The sequence below is a fragment of the Heterodontus francisci genome, chromosome 16 (assembly GCF_036365525.1).
Source record: "Heterodontus francisci isolate sHetFra1 chromosome 16, sHetFra1.hap1, whole genome shotgun sequence".
Taxonomy (NCBI): domain Eukaryota; kingdom Metazoa; phylum Chordata; class Chondrichthyes; order Heterodontiformes; family Heterodontidae; genus Heterodontus; species Heterodontus francisci.
Genome location: NC_090386.1, coordinates 97087809 through 97109228, shown reverse-complemented (window position 1 = coordinate 97109228; position 21420 = coordinate 97087809). Strand labels below are relative to the sequence as shown.

General features: G+C 43.6%; 1 protein-coding gene across 1 annotated transcript in view; it reads left to right on the top strand.

Moving 5' to 3' along the window:
* The first annotated feature begins 3566 nt into the window (after positions 1 to 3566).
* Positions 3567 to 21420, top strand: part of LOC137378389 (potassium voltage-gated channel subfamily KQT member 2) — a 165875-nt gene continuing 148021 nt past the window's right edge. Inside the window, exon 1 of the mRNA XM_068048673.1 lies at positions 3567 to 3956. Within this exon, the coding sequence (XP_067904774.1) occupies positions 3643 to 3956 (314 nt within the window). The 5' untranslated portion in view covers positions 3567 to 3642. The remainder of the gene's footprint in view (positions 3957 to 21420) is intronic.

The following is a 21420-nucleotide window of genomic DNA, read 5'->3' as shown; positions in this document are numbered from 1 at the left end:
GTATGCAGACACAGCAAGTGATTAGGAAGGCAAATGGAATGTTGTTGTTTATTTCAGGGGAATGGAATATAAAGTAGGGACGTTTTGCTACAGTTGTACAGGGTATTGGTGAGGCCACATCTGGAGTACGGTGTATGGTATTGGTCTCCTTATTTAAGAAAGGATATAAATACATTAGAGGCAGTTCAGGGAAGGTTCACTCGACTGATACCTGAGATTGGGTGGTGGGGGGGTGGGGGGGGGGGGGTGGTGGTTATCTTATGAAGAAAAGTTGGACAGGTTTTGTCTGTATCTATTGGAGTTTAGAGGAATGAGAGGTGATCTTATTGAAACATATAAGATCCTGAGGGGACTTGACAGAGTGGATGCTGAGAGGATGTTTCCCCTGTGGGAGAGATTAGAACTGGGGGACAGAGTTTAAAAATAAGGGTTTGCCCATTTAAGGTGGAGATGAGGAGAAATCTTTTCACTGAGAGGGTTGTGTGTCTTTGAAACTCACTTCCTCAGAGAGCGGTGGAGGCAGGGTCATTGAATATTTTTAAGGCAGGGATAGATAAATTCTTGACTAACAATGGTCAAAGGGTATTGGGGTTGGCAGGAAAGTGGAGTTGAGGCTACAATCAAATCAGCCATGATCTTATTTAAAGGTGGAACAGACTCAAAGGGGCCGAATGGCCTACTCCTGCTCCTAATTTGTATGTTCGTAAAGGACAGTAGTGAGCCAGTTTTTATTTCTCGACAATCTACTAGTTATGTGATCAGGGGTGAGATGTTTTAGTTACATGGAGAAACTGGAGAAGCTGAATTGTTCTGACAGCTGAGGTAGTTAAGGGGAGATTTAATAGAGGTGTTCAAATTGTGAGTGTTTTTCATCTCAGGCTTATTTAATCAACTGAATTTACATTTTCCTGCTGCTGTGGTGGGATTTAAACGCAGGTCTCCAAATCATTGTTCGAGTAACATAATCATTGTGCTATCATTTCTAGAATCTACCCAGTGCCTTCTGGTGGAAGGTCCATGTATGTCAACATTAGGAAAAGGACAGGATCAGAGTCAGTTGTGATGAAATTCCCCCCCCACCCCACCACCCCCACCCCCCCCCCCCCACCCCCACCCACCCCGGTTGAATGTCCTACCAGAAAGAATGGTGGAAGCAGAACGTTACTAGTGGTGTAAAGCAAGGATCTGTTTTGGGGCCACTGCTGTTTGTCATTTTTATAAATGACCTGGATGAGGGTGTAGAAGGGTGGGTTAGTAAATTTGCGGATGACACGAAGGTCGGTGGTGTTGTGGATAGTGCCGAAGGATGTTGTAGGTTACAGAGGGACATAGATAGGCTGCAGAGCTGGGCTGAGAGATGGAAAATGGAGTTTAATGCGGAAAAGTGTGAGGTGATTCACCTTGGAAGGAGTAACAGGAATGCAGAGTACTGGGCTAATGGGAAGATTCTTGGTAGTGTAGATGAGCAGAGAGATCTTGGTGTCCAGGTACATAAATCCCTGAAAGTTGCCATCCAGGCTAATAGGGCTGTTAAGAAGGCATATGGTGTGTTAGCTTTTATTAGTAGGGGGATCGAGTTTCGGAGCCGCGAGGTCATGCTGCAGCTGTACAAAACTCTGGTGCGGCTGCACCTGGAGTATTGCGTGCAATTCCGGTCACTGCATTATAGGAAGGATGTGGAAGCTTTGGAAAGGGTGCAGAGGAGATTTACTAGGATGTTGCCTGGTATGGAGGGAAGGTCTTACGAGGAAAGGCTGAGGGACTTGAAGTTGTTTTTGTTAGAGAGAAGGAGGAGGAGAGGTGACTTAATAGAGACATATAAGATAATCAGAGGATTAGATAGGGTGGATAGCGAGAGTCTTTTTCCTCGGATGGTGATGGCAAACACGAGGGGACATAGCTTTAAGTTGAGGGGTGATAGATATAGGACAGATGTCAGAGATAGTTTCTTTACTCAGAGAGTAGTTGGGGCGTGGAACGCCCTGCCTGCAACAGTAGTAGACTCGCCAACTTTAAGGGCATTTAAGTGGTCATTGGATAGACATATGGATGAAAATGGAATAGTGTAGGTCAGATGGTTTCACAGGTCGGCGCAACATCGAGGGCCGAAGGGCCTGTACTGCGCTGTAATGTTCTAATTAAGTGTCAGCCTTGGCTCAGTGGGTCAGACTCCCATCCCTGCGTCAGTATGTTGGGGGTTCAGTCCTTCATGAGATGTAAGCATGTAATCTCGGCCGACACTCCCAGAACTGCACTGTCGGAGGGGGCAGTACTGAGGGACTGCTGCACTGTCAGAGGGACAGTACTGATGGAGTGCTGCACTGTCAGAGAGACAGTACTGATGGACTGCTGCACTGTCAGAGGGACAGTACTGATGGAGTGCTGCATTGTCAGAGAGACAGTACTGATGGACTGTTGCACTGTCGGAGGGGCAGTACTGAGGGAGTGCTGCACTGGTGCTGTCTTTCAGGCAAAAGATCCAATGGCATTCTTTTATAGAAGAGCCCTCCTGGTGTCTTCATCAACATTTATCTTACAACCAACAGCAGTAAAACTCATTACTGTTTGTGGGTATTTGCTGTGTGCAAGTTGTGTTTTCTACATTATTGCAGCGACTCCACTTCAAAAGTACTTCATTGGTTGTAAAGCACTTTAGAAGGTGCTGAGGATGAGAGAGGCACTACATAAATGCTGGTTGTTTCTTGTTCCCTTGTAGCTTTAAAAGGGAAATGGATAAATCTTTGATAATTTAATACAATTAAAGGGTGGTAAAGGATAAAGGACTCGGAATGAGACTGAGTGGACTGCTGTCTCCAAGAGCTAGCACAGCATGTTGGGCTGAACAGCCTCCTTGTATGCTTCACAATTCTATTGTCTAAGTTTATCTGCTATGATACCAGGGACGTGTGCAGAGATTGCAGAAATTGGAATTGTTCTCCTTAAAGCAGAGAAGATACAGGGGAGATTTAATAGAGATATCCAGAATAATGAAGGGTTTTGATCGAGGAGAGAGGGAGAAACTGTTTCCGGTGGCAGGAGAGTCAGTAACCAGAGGACACAGATTAAGATATAAGAAACAGCGGGGAAATGAGAGTTTTTCCCCTGCAATGATTTGTGATCTGGATTGCACTTCCCGAGGGCGGTGGAAGCAGATTCAGTAATAACTTTCAAAAGGGAATCGGATAAATACTGGAAGGACACACTTGCAGGGCTATGGGGGGAAACGCAGGGGCAGTGGGATTAATTGGATAACTCATTCAAAGAGCCAGCACAGCCAGGATGGGCTGAAAGGCCTCCTCTGCAGTAAGATTCTGATATAAAACTGTACATCAGTGGGAGAATTCATCCGAAATGTGGAATGTAGGGAGATTGGAAGGGGTTAAAGATTTGTTCTTCTCTTTCTGGGCTGCGCAAGTGCAGTTTGCTGGGAATGTGGCTATCACTGTGCGGATGGAGATGTGGAGCTGTTACTGAGACTGGATCCATTGTCTGCAGCTCGGGTCTGGGTGGGGGGGTGGGAGGGGGATGAAAGGAGAGGAAAACCCCCAGGAGGAGCAGAAGAGCATTGGGAGGGCAGAGCCAGTGCACAGCATGATCCCAGGGAATCCCCACCGCAGCCGGGCAGGTTGCTGAGTTCTAACCATGGTGCAGAAACCCAAGAGAAATGGGGAGGCTGGGGCTGGGCCGGGGGAGAAGAGGCTGAAGGTGGGCTTCGTGGGGATCGATGGAGGGACCGAGGGGGCAATCAGCGCCGGGGCGGACTCCTCCTGCACCCGGGACGGGGCTCTGCTCATAGCCGGCACAGAAGGCAGCAAACGCGGCAGCATCTTGGGCAAGCCCCGCTCCGGGGTGGGCAAACGCCCGAAAAGGAACGCGTTTTACAGAAAACTGCAGAACTTTATGTACAATGTGCTGGAGAGACCTCGGGGATGGGCGTTCATCTACCATGCATATGTGTGAGTAAAGAGCACATTGTACCTCGCTGTGGGTGGGGGGTGTGTGGGTGGTGGTGGTGGGGGGGAATCTACCAGCTTTGCCCTCTGTCGCAGTGTGGGATTTTCACATAGCATTGAGTCATTTACAAATTTTAACTCCAGCAGAAGATTGATTGTCAGCTGCTCAATTATTTATTTTATCATCCCATGTTTTCCTGTAATTCCTCTGTGTATGTCTTTTGCAATTTTCAAGTGGTTTTTTTTTGTTGTTGCTCAGTTTTATTTTGTGTTGGAGCTGCCTGGATTAAAACTGGAAGAATCAGCAAAAATAATTCGATCGATGGGCAGGAGAGAGGGAGAAAGGAGGGAATAAACTCCTGGAGAAGCAGATGAGGATCAGGACTGATCACATAACTTGTGTAAAATAACTCGAATGAACATTGAGCATCTTTTATAGATTTTAATTTAAATGTAATTGATTAAATTCATAGAATTAATTCCAATTGTTCGGTGATGCCTTTGACGGAGTTCAAATCAGTGGAAAAGGGTATTTTTAAAATTAAAGTACAATTGTTTGACTGGGTTTCAGTCTAACCATATTGCAGTGACCTTGACTCTTAAGACTGATTGCTGCGTGGTGAGACAGGAAAATTATGTCTTTCAAGTCATCTTTCTTGATACATTAAAAAATTATTATTCATTCTCGGGATGTGGGCATTACTGGCAAGGTCGGCAATTATTGCCCATCCCTAGTTGTCCTGAGAAGGTGCTGGTGAACTGCCACCTTTTTGAACCGCTATTCATATATATATATATAAATTATATGGATAGCCTCAAAATCTGTCCAACTTCCTGTGGTCACAATTTTTGGCCATCTTTTTTACAATAATTGTTTAGCATGAAAATCATGTATGTAAACACTTCCTGTAACAATGTAGTTGCAGACGCTGGCCAGTAGGTGATGCTGTGCAGTTAGTTCCTGAAATCTTGTCATCTTTTTTTATATCGAGATGATTTGTAAAGCATAGGTGAACCTTGATAAACCTGTTTGAATTTTTTTTTTGAAGAAATGATGAAAGTAGTGGACAGGGGAATGACTATGGATGTTATTTAAATGGACTTCAAGAAGGCATTTGATAAAGTCCCTCAGAAGACACTGTTAGACAAAGTTGAAGTTGATGGAATTGAAGGCAATTTGTTAGGAAAGTGGCTGAGCAGCAGGAGAGAGAGAGAGTAGGGATAATGGGCAGGTACTTTAATTGGCAGGATGTGATTAGAGATATCTCGCAAGGATCTGGGACGTCAACTACTCATTATATTTATTAATGACTTAGATGGTGGGATAGAAAGCCACATATTGAAATTTGTTGATGACATAAAGATAGCATTGTAAACTGTGTCAATGGAGGCATACAATTACAGAGAGATATTGATAGGTTAAGTGAATGGACAAAACTGTGGCAAATGGATTTCAATATAAGCAACTGTGAGGCCATTCACTTTGGACTGAAAATGGATGGAACAAGCAATTTTCTAAATAGTGAAAAGCTAGAAACAGTGAAGGTCCAAAGAGATTTTTAGGGGTCTATATACATAAAACATTAAAATGTCATGAACAGCTACAGAAAATGATCATAAAGGCTAATGGAAGGACTCAAATACAAGGGGGTAGAAGTCATGCTTCCGTTATACAAAGCCCTGGTTATACCACACCTGGAGTACTGTAAAAACATATGAATTAGGAGCAGGAGTAGGCCACTCGGCCCCTTGAGCCTGCTCTGCCATTCAACAAGATCATGGCTGATCTGATTGTAACCTCAACTTCACATTCCCGCCTACCCCCAATGACCTTTCACCTCCATGCCTATCAAGAATCTATCTACCTCTGCAGTAAAAATATTCAAAGACTCTGCTTGCACTGCCTTTTGAGGAAGAGAGTTCCAAAGATTCACAAACCTCTGAGAGAAAATATTCTTCTCATCTCTGTCTTAAATGGGCGACCCCTTATTTTTAAACAGTGACCCCTAGTTCTAGATTCTTCCACATCCACCCTATCTAGACCCCTCAGAATCTTATATGTTTCAATCAAGTCACCTCTTACTCTTCTAAACTCCACCAGATACAAGCCTAGCCTGTCCAACTTTTCTTCATAAGACAACCCACCCATTCCAGCTGTTAGTCTAGCAACAAAAACAAGAAATGCTGGAATCACTCAGCCGGTCTGGCAGCATCTGTGGAAAGAGAAGCAGAGTTAACATTTCGGGTCAGTGACCCAAAATGTTAACTCTGCTTCTCTTTCCACAGATGCTGCCAGACCTGCTGAGTGATTCCAGCATTTCTTGTTTTTGTTTCAGATTTCCAGCATCTGCAGTATTTTGCTTTTATGTTAGTCTAGCAAACCTTCTCTGACCTACTTCCAATGCATTTACGTTTTTCCTTAACTAAGGACACCAATACTGTACCTGTATAGCTGAAGCATAACCTCCCTACTTTTGTATTCCATTCCCCTTTCAATAAATGATAACATTCTATTAGCTTTCCTACTTACTTGCTGAACCTGCATACTAACCTTTGCGATTCATGCACTAGGACACCCAGATCCCTCTGCATTTCAGAGCTCTGCAATCTCTCACCATTTAGATAATATGCTTTTTTATTCTTCCTGCCAAAATGGACAATTTCACATTTTCCCACATTATTATCCATTTACCAGATCTTTGCCCACTCTCTTAACCTATCTCTCTCTCTTAGCCCTTTGCAGCCTCCTTATATCCTCTTCACAACTTACTTTCCTACCCATCTTTGTGGCATCAGCAAATTTAGCAACCATACCTTCGGTCCCTTCATCCAAGTCATTTATATAAACTGTAAAAAGTTGAGGACCCAGCACTGTTCCCTGTGGGACACCACTCATTACATCTTGCCAACCAGAAAATGGTCCAGGTATGCCTACTCTCTGTTTCCTTTTAGCTAGCCAATCTTCTATCCAACGTCTATCTGTGAGTACCACACCTTAGGAAGGATATATTGGCCTTGGAGGGAACGCAGCATGGATTTACCTGTATGGTACCTGGACTCCAAGGGATAAATTATGAGGAGAGATTATACAAAGTAGGGTTATATTCCCTGGAATTTAGAAGGTTGAGGGGTGTTTTGATCTAGGTTTTCAAAATATTAAGGGGAACAGATAGGATAGATGGAGAAACTATTTTGGTTGATTGGGGAGTCTAAGACTAGTCTAAAAATTAGAGCCAGACCTTTCAGGAGTGAAATTAGGAAACAATTCTTCATGCAAAGGCTGGGAGAAGTTTGAGGTTGGGAGATTTTTGCTAACCCAAGTTATTAAGGGATATGAGACAAGCGGGTAAATGGAGTTAAATCTCATTGAATGACAGAACAGGCTCAAGGGGCTAAATGGCCTCCTTCTGTTCTAATGTTACTGTATGTTCTATGTGCAAAAATTTTGATTGGTTCAAGTTTCCAAGGAACCAATCAATGACCACTTTAGTACTAACTTCAGCATCTCAGAGCAGATTGTGATTGGTTATTGGGGAAAATTTCAGCTGCTCAATATGCTCTCAGAGACAGTGAAATAAGTTGCAAAATGTTTTTGTTTGGTTCTTGGGTACTTTGGAGTCCATGAGAAAATATTTGCCATTTATTTTAACTACTTCTGAACGAGTCAGTGTATCCTTTGACTGAATAATTCCTGCTCACTGAGTAACACCACTGGAGGTCCACGTACATTTTAAATAGATCTATTCATGAAATACTGCGTTTCTATTACTGGAACGATAGAATTAGTTGGATTGCATCTTTTTTATTTGTTATGGTTTATAAACCTCTGAATGAAGGATTAATGAGTGCTGAGAGACAAGAATATGTGGCTTTCTAGAAGGAGGAGGCTTTGTGTCACTAGCTAAAAGGGGCTTATTTGCATTCTGATTGTGCCAAATGTTCTGAAGTTTAATGGAGCGTTCAATATGGAGGCTGGATAATGTTGGAGTTATATACTGGATAGTTAGAATCATAAAATCTTACTGTACAGAAGGAGGCCATTTGGCCCATCATTACAATACTGGCTGTTTGAAAGAGCTATCCGTTTAATTCCTTTCCCTGCTCTTTCCCCATAGTCCTCCGTTTTTTTCCTTTTCAAGTATTTATCCAATTCCTTTTAGAGAGTTAATATTGAATCTGTTTCCACTGTCCTTCCAGACATTCCAAATCATAACAACTAGTTCAGGAAGTTTAGGAGCTGGACTGTAACTAGTTGAGGTTGGGAGTTGTACTATTTCTCCCTGGAGTTCTGAGACGAGCACCACTAAAATATCGATTGTCTGGTTGTTAACTGATTGCTGTTTGTGGGATCTGGCTGTGCACAAATTAGCTGCTGTATTTCCTAGGGTGCAACAGTGACTGCACTTCAAAAAATACTTCATGGCTGAAAAGTGCTTTGGAAAGTCCTGAGGCCATGAAGAGCGCTACAGAAATGAAAGTCTTTATTGAGATTCTCGAGGTTTTGTTTGTTATATTGAAGAGATTCTGGGGATGGGGGAAGGTTTGCCTAGTTTTTACCTTCACTTCCATATTCCCGATGGTAAGGGGTATTGCGTTACACAAGAAGTAGGCAGAAGATTGAGTAGAGTTGCTAATAGGAAATAAGCTGGCCCCTCTGGTGAAATCCACATTTGACCTATTGAGATTAACACAGCAATGTACTATTCTGAATGTGGAACTCAAAAGTGACAATTTTTTTTTGTAAAGAGAAAGTGGTATCCTAATCTTCACTGTAGAAAAGCCATTAAGCACAGCAGTGATTATATCATTGCAATCAATGCCCGAATGCTGGGTAGTGAATGTTGTCAGAATTAGTCATTTGTTGGAGAGTTATCAATGATGCTGTCAATCTGCCCGAAACACTCTGTCAGCACAGAGAATTTGGCAGTATATAAAAACTCTTCTTTGCATACTGCAGTGTACATTGTTATCAATAAATTACATCCTGGAGCAATTTTAAGGCTGTAGCCTCATTTTCAGGTGATGGTTACATTTATCATAGTATCATACAATACAGCACAACATCATGCCTGTGCTAGCTCTTTGACAGAGCTATCCAATTCGTCCCACTCCCTCTGCTCTTTTCCCATAGCCCTGCAAATGTTTCCTTTTCAAGATTTATCCGTTTCCCTTTTTTATTATTGAATCTACTTCCACTGCTCTTTCAGGCAGTGCATTCCAGATCATAACTTGTTGCATTATTGAAAAAAATCTCTTCATCTTCTCCCCTTCTGGTTCTTTTACTAATTACCATAAATCTGTGATTCTAGTGATGACCCTTCTGCCAGTGGAAACACTTTCTCCCTATCCACACTATCAAAACCCCTCAATTTTGAACATATCCATTACATCTTCCCTTTAACCTTCTCTGCTGTAAGGAACAAAACCTCAGGTTCGGTAGCCTCTCCACAAAACTGAAACCCGTCATCCCTGCGTTTGCTTCAAACATGCCTGCTTACAAAGTATTTACCACACAGAAATAGGTCATTTGGCCGCAAAGGTCTTTGCCAGTGTTTATGCTCCACGCAAACCCGCTCCCACTCGCCATCTAAGGCCACCAGCAAACATATTGTTTTATTCCTTTATGCTTCGTGTGCTTATCTAGCTTTCCCTGAAATGCTATTCACCTTAATGACTGCCAGTGGTAGCGAGCTTCATATTATATCCCACTCTCTGGGTAAAGAAGTTTCTCCTGAATTCCCTATTGGATTTAATAGTGACTATCTTGTATTTATGGCTCCTAGTTCTGGTCTCACCCAGAAGTGGGAACATCTCTACGTCTACCCTATCAAACCCTTTCATAATCTTAAAGACCTTGATCAGGTCACCCCTCAGTCTTCTCTTTTCGATAGAAAGGAACCCCCCCCCCCCCCCCCCCCACCCCTCCCTGCCTGTTTGATCTTTCCCAATTGGTATAACCTCTCAGTTCTGGTATCATTCTAGTAACTCTTTTCTTGCACCTTCTTGAGTGCTTCTAAGTCCTTTTTATAATTTTGAGACCAGACTGTTCTCAATACTCCAAATGTGAATTAACCAAAGTTCAATACAAGTTTAACATAATTTCTCTACTTTTCAATTCTATTCTTCTAGAAATGAATTTCAGTGATTTTTGTTCTGGCTTTATTAACCTGCATTCCTACTTTTAGTGATTTGTGTATCTGTACCCCCAGATCCCTCTGCTCCTCTACTCCATTTAGACTCTTCTATTTTACATGGAGTATGTCACCTTCTTGTTCTTCCTACCAAAATGTAACACCTCACACTTATCTATCTTAAAATAAAACCAGAAAATGCTGGAAATACTCAGCAGGTCTGGCAACATCTGTGGAGAGAGGAATGGAGTTAACGTAACATTTCAGATTGATGATCTTTCATCAGAATTCTCCACAGATGCTCTCCGACCTGCTGAGTATCTCCGGCATTTTCTGTTTTTATTTCAGCTTTCCAGCATCTGCAGTATTTTGCTTTTGTATCTCTATTGAAGTTCATTTGCCAATCCCGTGTCCATTCCGCACGTTTATGAATGTCTTCCTACATTTGGCCACATTCCTCCTCCGCATTAATGACCCCCCCCCGCCCCAAGACACAATTTAGCGTCATGCTCAAATTTTGAAATTGTACTTACAATTCCTTAGTCCAAATCAAGAGTGGTCCCAGCAGTGATTTTGTGGAGCACCTTCCTCATCTGTAATGACCTGCGATCTAAACTTATGAACGTCTGTTGTTTTATAGGAATTGTATTCTCGGGATTGTAGTTCTGACGTACCAAAATCCCAATCAATAACTGCAGTGTTTGTTATTTAAACTTAAACTATCACTGACTTCAGAGCCTCGGTACAGCTCTTTATTTCTAACTTATTTCTAACATCATTGGCAAGGCCAGCATTTATTACCCATCCCTAATTCCCCTTAACTGAGTGGCTTGCTAAGCCATTTCAGAAGGCAGTTAAGCGTAAACCACATTGCTGAAGACACATGCAAGGTGAAGATAGCAGATTTCCTTAAAGAACATGAGTAAACCAGATGGGATTTTATGAGAACAGTTGCTGTTGCTAATACTATCTTTTGATTCCAGATTTATTTATTAATTGAATTTAAATTCCTCAGCTGGTGGGATTTGACCTCATGGCTCAGGATTACTAGGCCAGTAATATGACCCCTATGCTACTGGATCCTCGAATTGCAGGCTGTTCTCAAGGTCAGAGGGAACAGCCAGGGAACACCCCCTATGGTTGGCGATGGATACAAGGTATACCAAGTATTGATACATTTCCCTCCTCCAAAGAAAATAAACTATTAATGTACTCTGGTGGGTGACTTAAATGCCCATCACCAAGAGTGGCTTGGTAGCACCACTAATGACCGAGCTGGCTGAGTCCTGAAGGACATATCTGCCAAGTAAGAATTGTTCTTTGATAAAATCTATATCAATTATGAAAATTGGGAGAGCTGTCCCACAGACCAGTCAAGCAACAGCCTGACATAGTCATACTCACCAAGTCATACCTTACAGCCAATGTCCCAGACTTATCCTTCACCCTCCCTGGGTATGTCCTGTCCACTGGCAGGACAGACCCACCAGAGGTAACAGCACAGTGATATACAGTTGGGAAGGTGTGGCCCTGGAAGTCCTGAACATCGATTTGGGACCCCATGAAGTCTCAAGGCATCAGGTCAAACATGGGCAAGGAAACCTCCTGCTGATTACCACCTACCGCCCTCCCTCACCTGATGAATCGGTGCTTCTCCATGTTGACTAACACTCGGAAGAAGCACTGAGGGTGGCAAGGGCATGGAATGTACTCTAGGTGGGGGACTTAAATGCCCATCGTAAAGAGTGGCTCGTTAGCACCACTATGGACCAAGCTGGCTGAGTCTTGAAGGAACTATCCTGCCAGTGGACAGGACATACCCAGGGAGGGTGAAGGATAAGTCTGGGACATTGGCTGTAAGGTATGATTTGGTGAGTATGACTATGTCAGGCTGTTGCTTGACTGGTCTGTAGCAGGTGTTGAGAGAACCAACAAGAGGGAAAAACCTACTTGACCTCGTCCTCACCAATCTAACTGTCGCAGATGCATCTGCCCATGACAGTACTGGTAGGAGTGACCACCGCACAGTCCTGGCAGAGACAAAGTTTAATCTTCCCACTGAAGATGCCCTCCATCGTGTTGTGTGGCACTACCACTGTGCTAAATTGGATAGATTCAGACAGATCTGGCAGCTCAAAACTGGGCATCCATGAGGTGCTGTGGGCCATCAGCAGCAGGAGCAGAATTGTATTCAACCACAATCTGTAACCTCATGACCTGGCATATCCCCCACTCTACCATTACCATCAAGCTGGGGGGCCAACCCTGGTTCAATGAAGAGTGCAGGAGGGCATTCCAGGAACAGCACCAGGCATACCTCAAAATGATGTGTCAGCCTGGTGAAGCTACAACCCAGGATTACCTGAATGCCAAACAGCGGAAGCAGCATGCAATAGACAGAGCTAAGCGATCCCACAACCAACAGATCAGATCTAAGCTTTGCAGTTCTGCCACATCCAGTTGTGAATGGTGGTGGACAATTAAACAAATAACCAGAGGAGGAGGCTCCACAAACATCCCCATCCTCAATGATGGGGAGCCCAGCATATCAGTGCAAAAGACATTTGCATCCATCTTCAGCCAGAAGTGCCGAGTGGATGATCCATCTTGGCCTCCTCCTGAGGTCCCCAGCATCACAGATGCCAGTCTTCAGCCAATGCAATTCACTCCACATGATATCAAGAAATGGCTGAAGGCACTGGATACTGCAAAGGCTATGGGCCCTGTCATCATCCCGGCTGTAATACTGAAGCGTTTTGGGTTCCTTTTATGTTAACTGCCATTCTATTCTCATATTCTCCCCTTGCCAGTCTTATTTTCCTCTTCACTTCCCCTCTCAACTTATTGTATTTGGCCCAGATCCTGCTTGAAGATTTCACCTGACATGCATCAAACATCATCTTTTTATTTGTTTCATCATGTTCACTATATCCCTCGTCATCCAAGGAGCCCCAACTTTGGTTCCCCTACTTTTTGCCCTTGTTGGAATTTACCTAGCCTGTACCTGAAACAAATGTTCCTTTATGGATGACCCATTATTCCATTACCATTTTTCCTTTCAGTCTTTGGTCCCATTTTACTCTGGCTAGGTCCCTTCTCATCCCATTGAAGTTAGTCCTCCTCCAAATTAGAAATTCTACTTTAGAATGTTCCTTGCTCTTCTCCATTACTAATTATACTTTATTATACGATGATCACTCTAACCCAAGTGTTTCCTCACAGACACTTGGTCCACTTGGCCCACCTCATTCCCAGCACCAGATCCTATAATGTGGCCTTCCTAGTTGGTCTGAGAACATACTGATCAAGGAAGTTCTCCTGAACACATTTCAGAAATTCCTCCCCCTCCTTACACTTTACTCCAATACTATCCCAATCAATATTTGTGTAATTAAAATCACCCAATATCACCACTCTATAGTTCTTGCACATCTCTGTGATTTCCCTGCAGATTTGCTCCTCTATTTTTCTCTCACTATTTGGAGGCCTATATAATACCCCAGTAATGTGATCATACCCTTTTTGCTTTTCAACTCTAACCAAATAGATTCTGTCTTTGCTCCCTCAAGGACATCTTCTCTTTCCAACATTACAATGTCTTCCCTAATCAGTACTGCCACTCCCACCTCACTTTTTTCCTTCCCTATGTTTTCTGAATGCATTTTATCCTTGTATATTAAGCACCTAGTCCTCACCATGTTTAAGCCACGGGTGGTATTTTGTGCTGGTGGCGGGGGTCTGGACATTGGGGAAACTGGCTCTTGTATGGAAGGCCCGCTGAATTTAGTGCCAATCAGGCACTTAACTGGACAGTGGCGGCCCTTCCTTATGAGTTAGGACCCTGCTGCCAGAAGTCCCGCCCTTGCAGAGCTGCCGGCCAATCAGAGGCCGACAGCTGCAACGCCACCATAGCAGCGGTGGCTGCTGCTATAACCGCAGTGACCAGACACCGAGGAACAGTGCTGGAACCAGGTTCAAGGTAGGTCAGGGCAAAAGGGGTCTCGCAGGGTGAAGGTAGTGAGGGAGGGGGTGGAAGGGGGTTGTCAGGTAGGGCGGGAGGGCGGGATGGGAAGTGGCCCTCAGCGGGGCCACTCCTTCCTGATGTGTGTCCCTCATTCAGGCACTAAGTGCCATTGAACAAGGAAGCATCCCATCCCCCCAACAGCCTGGAAGCAGCCCGCCTAGTTTTTCGTGCCATGCTTCCCGTGCAATGACAGGGCTACCCGCCGCATGGGTAAATGCGATTGCAGTGGGACGAGGCCCTTAATTATGGGTTAATTACCCAGTTAATGGCCTCAATTGGCAGACTAAATTTTGGTGGAGGCGGAATGGTGGTGGGGTTTCCCCCTGCCACCATCCCAGCCAATTTTTATACTCTCCCTGCCTCCAAACTCACTGAGGGGGACAGCAAAAAATTGTACCCCCGTTTCCATTATTGCCACTACATCACGTTCCCACATGGCTATTTGTGCTTGTAGCTCACCAACCTTATTCACCGTGCTTTGTGTGTTTACATATATGCATTCTAAACCTGTCCTTGTGTTCCTTGTCATATTTTGTCGTCTGCTATCTAATATGGTATTATTTCCTTCTCTAGTACGATCCAACACTCACTCATTTTTGAACCTTATTCCTCTATTATCTCTGTTTCTGACAGAGACCTTGAAGCTTAAGCCATTGGTTGATATTCTTACATGGGACATGTTCCATCAGAAGCATCGCACTGTGGAAGTATGTCTTGACTGACATCCCCGTTATTCAGTAATGATGTTTGAGAGATGATCTTGACCTGATTCTGACACTTCTCATGGTGATTGCCATGTAAAGTTAACTTCCTTCTTCACCAGGTTACAGAGAAGAGTAATTAACTCTGATAACTGATGCACAGCAACAGTTGAACCAAGAATTCTCTTCCTTGTTAGGAGAAGGCATCTTTATTTTTGCTTTAATGCATCTTCAGAAAGTCAGTGGTCCAAATATTTCACTTCTTGTTCCCTCAACGTAGTTTCACCTGTGTTCAGTCTGATGCATTCTTTTTGGTGTTGCTTCCGATCGTGGACATGTCCATAAAATAAAATGCCATCTGCAATGACTCCTTGGAGATCTTCAAGTGCCTCATGGGTAGCAAGTCGGCCAAAAAAAAAGGAAGCAGAGACTAGGGGTACGGAGTAGTTATTCAGATTGGAGGAATGTAGAGGCTACGTCCCCAAGAGTCAGTGCTGGGGCCACTGGGCGGTTACGTGGTAAATGAAGTTTAAGATAGATAAATGTGATGTTATGCAGTTTGGTAGGAAAAACATCACTTACACCTTAGAAAATAAACAACTGTAGGGCTGGAAGAGCAAAGAGATCCCAGGATATAGGTGAACAAATCATTAAACACATCATTACAGGTCAGCAAAGCAATTAAAAATGCTAGCAATGCACTGGGATTCATTTCTCGGGTAGAGAATTCAAAAGTATTGAAGTTATGTTAAACTTGTGTAGGACCCTGGTCAGGCCACGCTTGTTGGGTCAGGGTAGATGTGGAGATAATGTTTCCACTTGTGGGAAAATCCAAAAGTAGGGGCCATAAATACAAAATAGTTAGTAATAAATCCAAATGGGAAATAAGGAGAAAAGTCTTCACTCAGAATGGTTACAATGTGGAACTCCCCTACTGCAGGAACTGGTTGAGCCAAATAGCTTAGATGATTTCATAAGGAAACTAGACTAGTACATGAGAAAAAAAAGAACAGAAAGAGATGCTGAAAGGTTGAAATAGGTAGGTAGAATGGGAAGGTAAACACAAGCAGAGACTAGTTGGGTTGAATGGCCTGTTTCTGTGTAATTCATTGTAGTCTCCTCTGAAATTCCTCAACAGCCGAAGAGACTTCCAAAGGCATACAAAACCCATGCAGTAAAGGTCTGCTCGGGCCTGCAAAGAAAAACCCACCCGAGCCCAACAGAACCACAACCCACCCGAGCCCGATCCGGCCGATGTCCTTCCATTATTTCCCGTGCCCGGCCCGACCCGACCATCAGTTAACTTACCTTATATTTTTCACTTTGTTGCTGATCTGCATAAGCTTAAAATAACTGTAACAAAACCACCTTTCTAGTCCAAAATTAGATTAACAGTGGAACCACTTACCTGTGATAGAGCGTGACCGACCCGGCCTGACGCGAGCCCGAATACCAGACCCGGAAGTGCAACCCGACCCGACCGGACCCGACACGTGTTGGGTCCCGTCGGATTCGGGTCAGGTAGCAGGCCTTTACCATGCTGTACATCCTGTAGGGGTGTTTGATGGGACAGTGCAGAGGGAGCTTTACTCTGTATCTAACACATGCTGCCCCTGAACTGGGAGTGTTTGACGGGACAGTGTACTCTGTAAAAGACTCAGTGAATTGCTCATTCGGAGAGCTGGTGTGGATACAAACATATGAATTAGGAGAAGAAGTAGGCCATTCGCCCCTTCGAGCCTGCTCCGCCGTTCAATAAGATCGTGGCTGATCTGTTTGTGTCTTGAATTCTACACTCCCATCTAAGCCCGATAATCTTTGATTCCCTTGCCTAACAAGAATCTATCTACAATAATAAAAGTAACATACTGCAGATGCTGGAAATCTGAAATAAAAACAAGAAATGCTGGAAATACTCAGCAGGTCTGGCAGCATCTGTGGAGAGAGAAGCAGAGTTAACGTTTCAGGTCAGTGACCTTTCATCAGAACTGGCAAATATTAGAAATGTAAAAGGTTTTAAGCAAGTAAAGTGGGGGTGGGGCAAGAGATAACAAAAGAGAAGGTGCAGGTAGGACAAGATCACAGAGAATAACTGACCAGATGGTTATGGAACAAAGGTAAGCGGTATGTTAATGGTGTGCTGAAAGACAAAGTGTTAGTACAGAGAGGGTGTTAATTGACTGTAAAATGAACAACCCTGGCCCCAAGCACAAACATTAAAAAAAGCAGAAACAGTGGGTTTCTATCTACCTCCGCCTTAAAAATATTCAATGACCCCGCCTCCACCACCTTCTGAGGCAGAGAGTTCCAAAGTCCACAACCCTCTGAGAGAAAGAATTTCTCCTCATCTCTGTCCTAAAAGGGTGATCCCTAATTTTCAAACAAGTGTCCCCTGGTCCTGGACTCACCCACAAGAGGAAACATCCTTTCCACATCCACCTTGTCAAGAACATTCAGGATCTTATAAACTTCAATCAAGTCTCCCCTCACTCTTCTAAACTCCAGTGAAAACAAGCCCAGTCTGTCCAACTTTTCTTCATAAGACTGATTGGGAAGTGATGAACTTGTAATGGGTAATTGATTCCTTTGCTGGTTTGCAGTATGCTGACTGCAGCAACCAAAACAGTTGGTTTAATTAATCTCTGTTTTCCACAAATGAGTTTAGTCTTGGGTGAATACGTTTACTAATTATAGTAGCGATAGGTTTCTACACATAAGAATGTGAGCAAGGTCCATCTAGTGCTGGGTCCTGTGTTGTTTGTCATATGTATTAATGACTTGGATGTGACTGTAAGGGGCATGATTAGTAAGTTTGAAGATGACACCAAAATTGGTGGTATAGTGGACAGTGAAGAAGGTTGTCTAAGGTTACAACAGGATATAGATCAACTGGGAAAGTGGGCAAGGGATTGGCAAATGGAATTTAACGCAGACAAGTGTGAAGTGATGCATTTTGGGAAGTTAAACCAGGGCCCTGGGGAGTGTTCTTGAGCAGAGAGACCTTGGGGTGCAAGTACATAGTTCCCTGAAAGTGGCAACACAGGTAGACAGGGTGGTGAAGAAGGTGTTTGGCATGCTTGCTTTCATCGGCCGAGGCATTGAGTACAAGAGTTGGGACGTCATGTTGCAGTTGTACATAACGTTGGTTCGGCCGCATTTGGAGTAGTGTGTGCAGTTCTGGTCGCCGCATTACAGGAAAGATGTGATTAAGTTAGAGAGGGTGCAGAAAAGATTCACAAGGATGTTGCCTGGTTCGGAGGGCTTGAGTTATAAAGAGACATTGGATAGGCCGGGTCTGTTTTCCCTAGAGCGAAGAAGGCTGAGAGGGGACAAGATAGAGGTATATAAAATTATGAGAGGCATAGATAGGGTAGATAGCCAGAGTCTGTTTCCCATGGTAGAGGTGACTAAAACTAGAGGGCATAGATTTAAGGTGAGAGGGAGGAGGTTTAAAGGGGATCAAAGGGATAAATGTTTCACACACAGAATAGTGGGTATCTGGAATGAGCTGCCTGAGGAGGTGGTGGAGGCAGGAACAGTAGCGACATTTAAGAGGCATCTGGACAGGTACTTGAATGAGCAAGGCATAGAGGGATATGGAATTAATGCAGACAGGTGGGATTAGTATAGGTAGGCATTATGGTTGGCATGGACGCGGTGGGCCGAAGGGCCTGTTTCTATGCTGTACGACTCTATGACCTTCTATCATCCTGGTAGTCGTACGATGCAATGATATTGGGAGTTGTTGACGAATCACTGTGATAAATCTCGGTCAGGAGGCTAGTTCTTGACATCGTGCGATGGCGTGAACAAGTCAGCAGTGTGTTTTACATCTCCTTATTTTCATTTCCTTCGAACTTCATCTGTGCTTTTGTGACCTGTGGACTGGACTATTCCTTGCTGGCCTTGCATCTTCCACCCTCTATAAACCTAAGCTCAAGCAAACTCTGCCACCTGGATCCTAACTCGAACCAAATCCCATTGACTCATCATCCCTGTTCACACTGAGCTATGTTGGCTCCCAGTTGAGCAATGCCTCAACTTTAAAATTCTCAACCTTGTTTTTGAATTACTCCATGGCCTAATTTCCCCCCACCTCGCCCCCGCCAATCCACCCTGCCCCGTTCTCTGTAATCTCCTCTATCCCCACAACCCTCTGAGATATCTGAGCTGCTCCAATTCTGGCCTCATGCTCATCTCCAATTTTAATCACACCACCATTGCCTTCAGCTACCTAAACTCTAGAATTCACTCTCTATCCTCTCTGCCACTTTACCTTGATTTGTTCTGTTAAGATGCTGCTTAAAAGTTACCTCTTTAACCAAGCTTTTGATCATCTGCTCTAATATCTGCCCATGAGGCTCAATGTCAAATTTTGTTTGATATACTTCTGTGAAGTGCTTTGGAACATTGTGCTACTTTAAAGGCACTATATAAATGCAAGTTATTGTTGTTAATGTATAATTACTTGGGAGAGATTTACAACAGGCTGATGACTCACGATCACCTGTTTTGCAGTATCACACAAAGTCAAGGTCTACTCCAACTAATCTACAACCAAACCCGACATGATGCAAGGAAACCCATCTCAGTCATGGAGAGCCTTGGGACTGTTTGACATTTGCTGTCAAATAGCCTCAAGCTATCCAAACTGTTACTTCACTTTATGTTGGTGCCTCTGGCGGCACAGCCACTGGCCTCCAGTAGTGGATACTGCCCGTACTGCCGGATACCGAACACCCCTGGCACTAAATCAGACAGCTGCTGCTGATGGCTGGATGCCAAAGGTTGTCATTAAATCCAGGCTAAGGGCAGGTGGACCTCTTAGTCTTGAGTCGTAGGCCAGAAGAGCAGATGTTACATTTTGGCTTTTATGGACCTTCAGCTGAAATTGGGAAGAACGCATGATGCACAGTTCAAACAATTAGGAAGCAGCAATACATTGGCAGTCACAATTCAGGCTACTGCTAATGCTTTGTATCAGCTGTGGCTCAGCAGGTAGCAGTCTCACCTTTGAATCAGCAAGTTCAAGTCCCAATCAGACTTTAGCACATAATCCAGGTTGATGCTTCCAGTGCAGTACTGAGGATGTGCTGCACTGTTGGAGAATGATATGTTTAACTGATGCCTTGTCTGCGCTCTCAAGTGGATGTAAAAGATTCCATGGCACCATTTTGAAGAGATGCAGGGGAGTTCTTGCCTGGTGTCCTGACCAATATTTATCCCTCTACCAACATCTATAAACAGAACATCTGGTCATTATTTCATTCCTGTTTGTGGGATTTTGTTGTGCACAGTATTGGCTGCTTCGTTTCCTACATTACAAAAGTTCAAAAATATGTAATTGGCTGTAAAGCACTTTGGGATATCCTGAGATTGTGAAAGGCTCTAGATAAATGCAAGTTCTTGCTTTTTTCTGAATTCTGTTATGTTATAATAATGAATTTAGTTCGAAGCTTCCTTTTGCCAACATCACCAAAAATAGATTAATTGATTATTCATCCCACTGCTGTTTGTGGGACCTTATGTGTACAATTTCTTCTATGTATGATTATATAACAAAGTAATTATACATTTCACAAAGTACCTGAGGCAAGAACTGCAGATCTGGAATACTATTCCCCCAAAAGGTTGTGGGTGCTGGTTTAATTTAAACTTCTAAGACTGAGATCGATAGACTTTTATTGGTAAGTGATATGGAGAAAAGGCAGGTGAATGGAATTGAGGTACAGATCAGCCATGATCTAACAGAATGGTGGAACAGCCTTGAGGGGTTATGTAGTCCTCTCCAGTTCTGATAGATGTGCTGTATAAATGCAATGGCCAAAATAAAGAGGACTGCAATGTGAGCAGGCCCTTCATACTGTCCACCCAACTCACCCACGCTGATGAGGCCTTCACACAGGAGCTGGTTCTGTTGAATGACCGTTCTTTATTTTCCCATTGTTGTGTCTTTGCAGTGACTTGTTGCCTCTGATGGCTCAATCACATGTTAACACCTGACATTTTTTGTGACTGGCAACAACATTTAATGAGGCAACAGAATATATATTACTGCCTAATGTTGTTTTAGTAGCTGCCACTTTTAAACTCAAGTGATTGATTGTGAAAATGCCGAGCAAACCCAGCAGTCTTGCAGCAAGCCCGTCCCAATATATCATTGCCGATTTTATGTATTCTTTCTGGTGTCATGCCCAGTAAAGACATATCATATTCCTAACTTTTAAGATATGAACTGTATTTAATGTGGACTCTTTGAAATTGACTTTCCCTTTAAAAAAGTCAACAATGTGCTGTAAAGATGGCTGCCGAAGGTCAGATAACCTGGCCTGTATATTCAAAAACTGCCTCACTGTCTCAAAAGGACAAAAGGATACATTCCAGACTAAGAGGTGTCAACTACACCCATCCTGAAACCACCAAGAGACATTTCTGAATTGAATGGGTTTCTTCTGAGACAAAGAAGGTTAACTCCCCCCCACCCCCCAAGATGAATATCTTACAACAAAACCAGGATGAATAGGTGTGAAGTAGACACATCATAACAGAATGGTACCCATTGAGACATCAGTAGACAGCCATGAATTCCACATCCTGGTCCATTGTGTGGT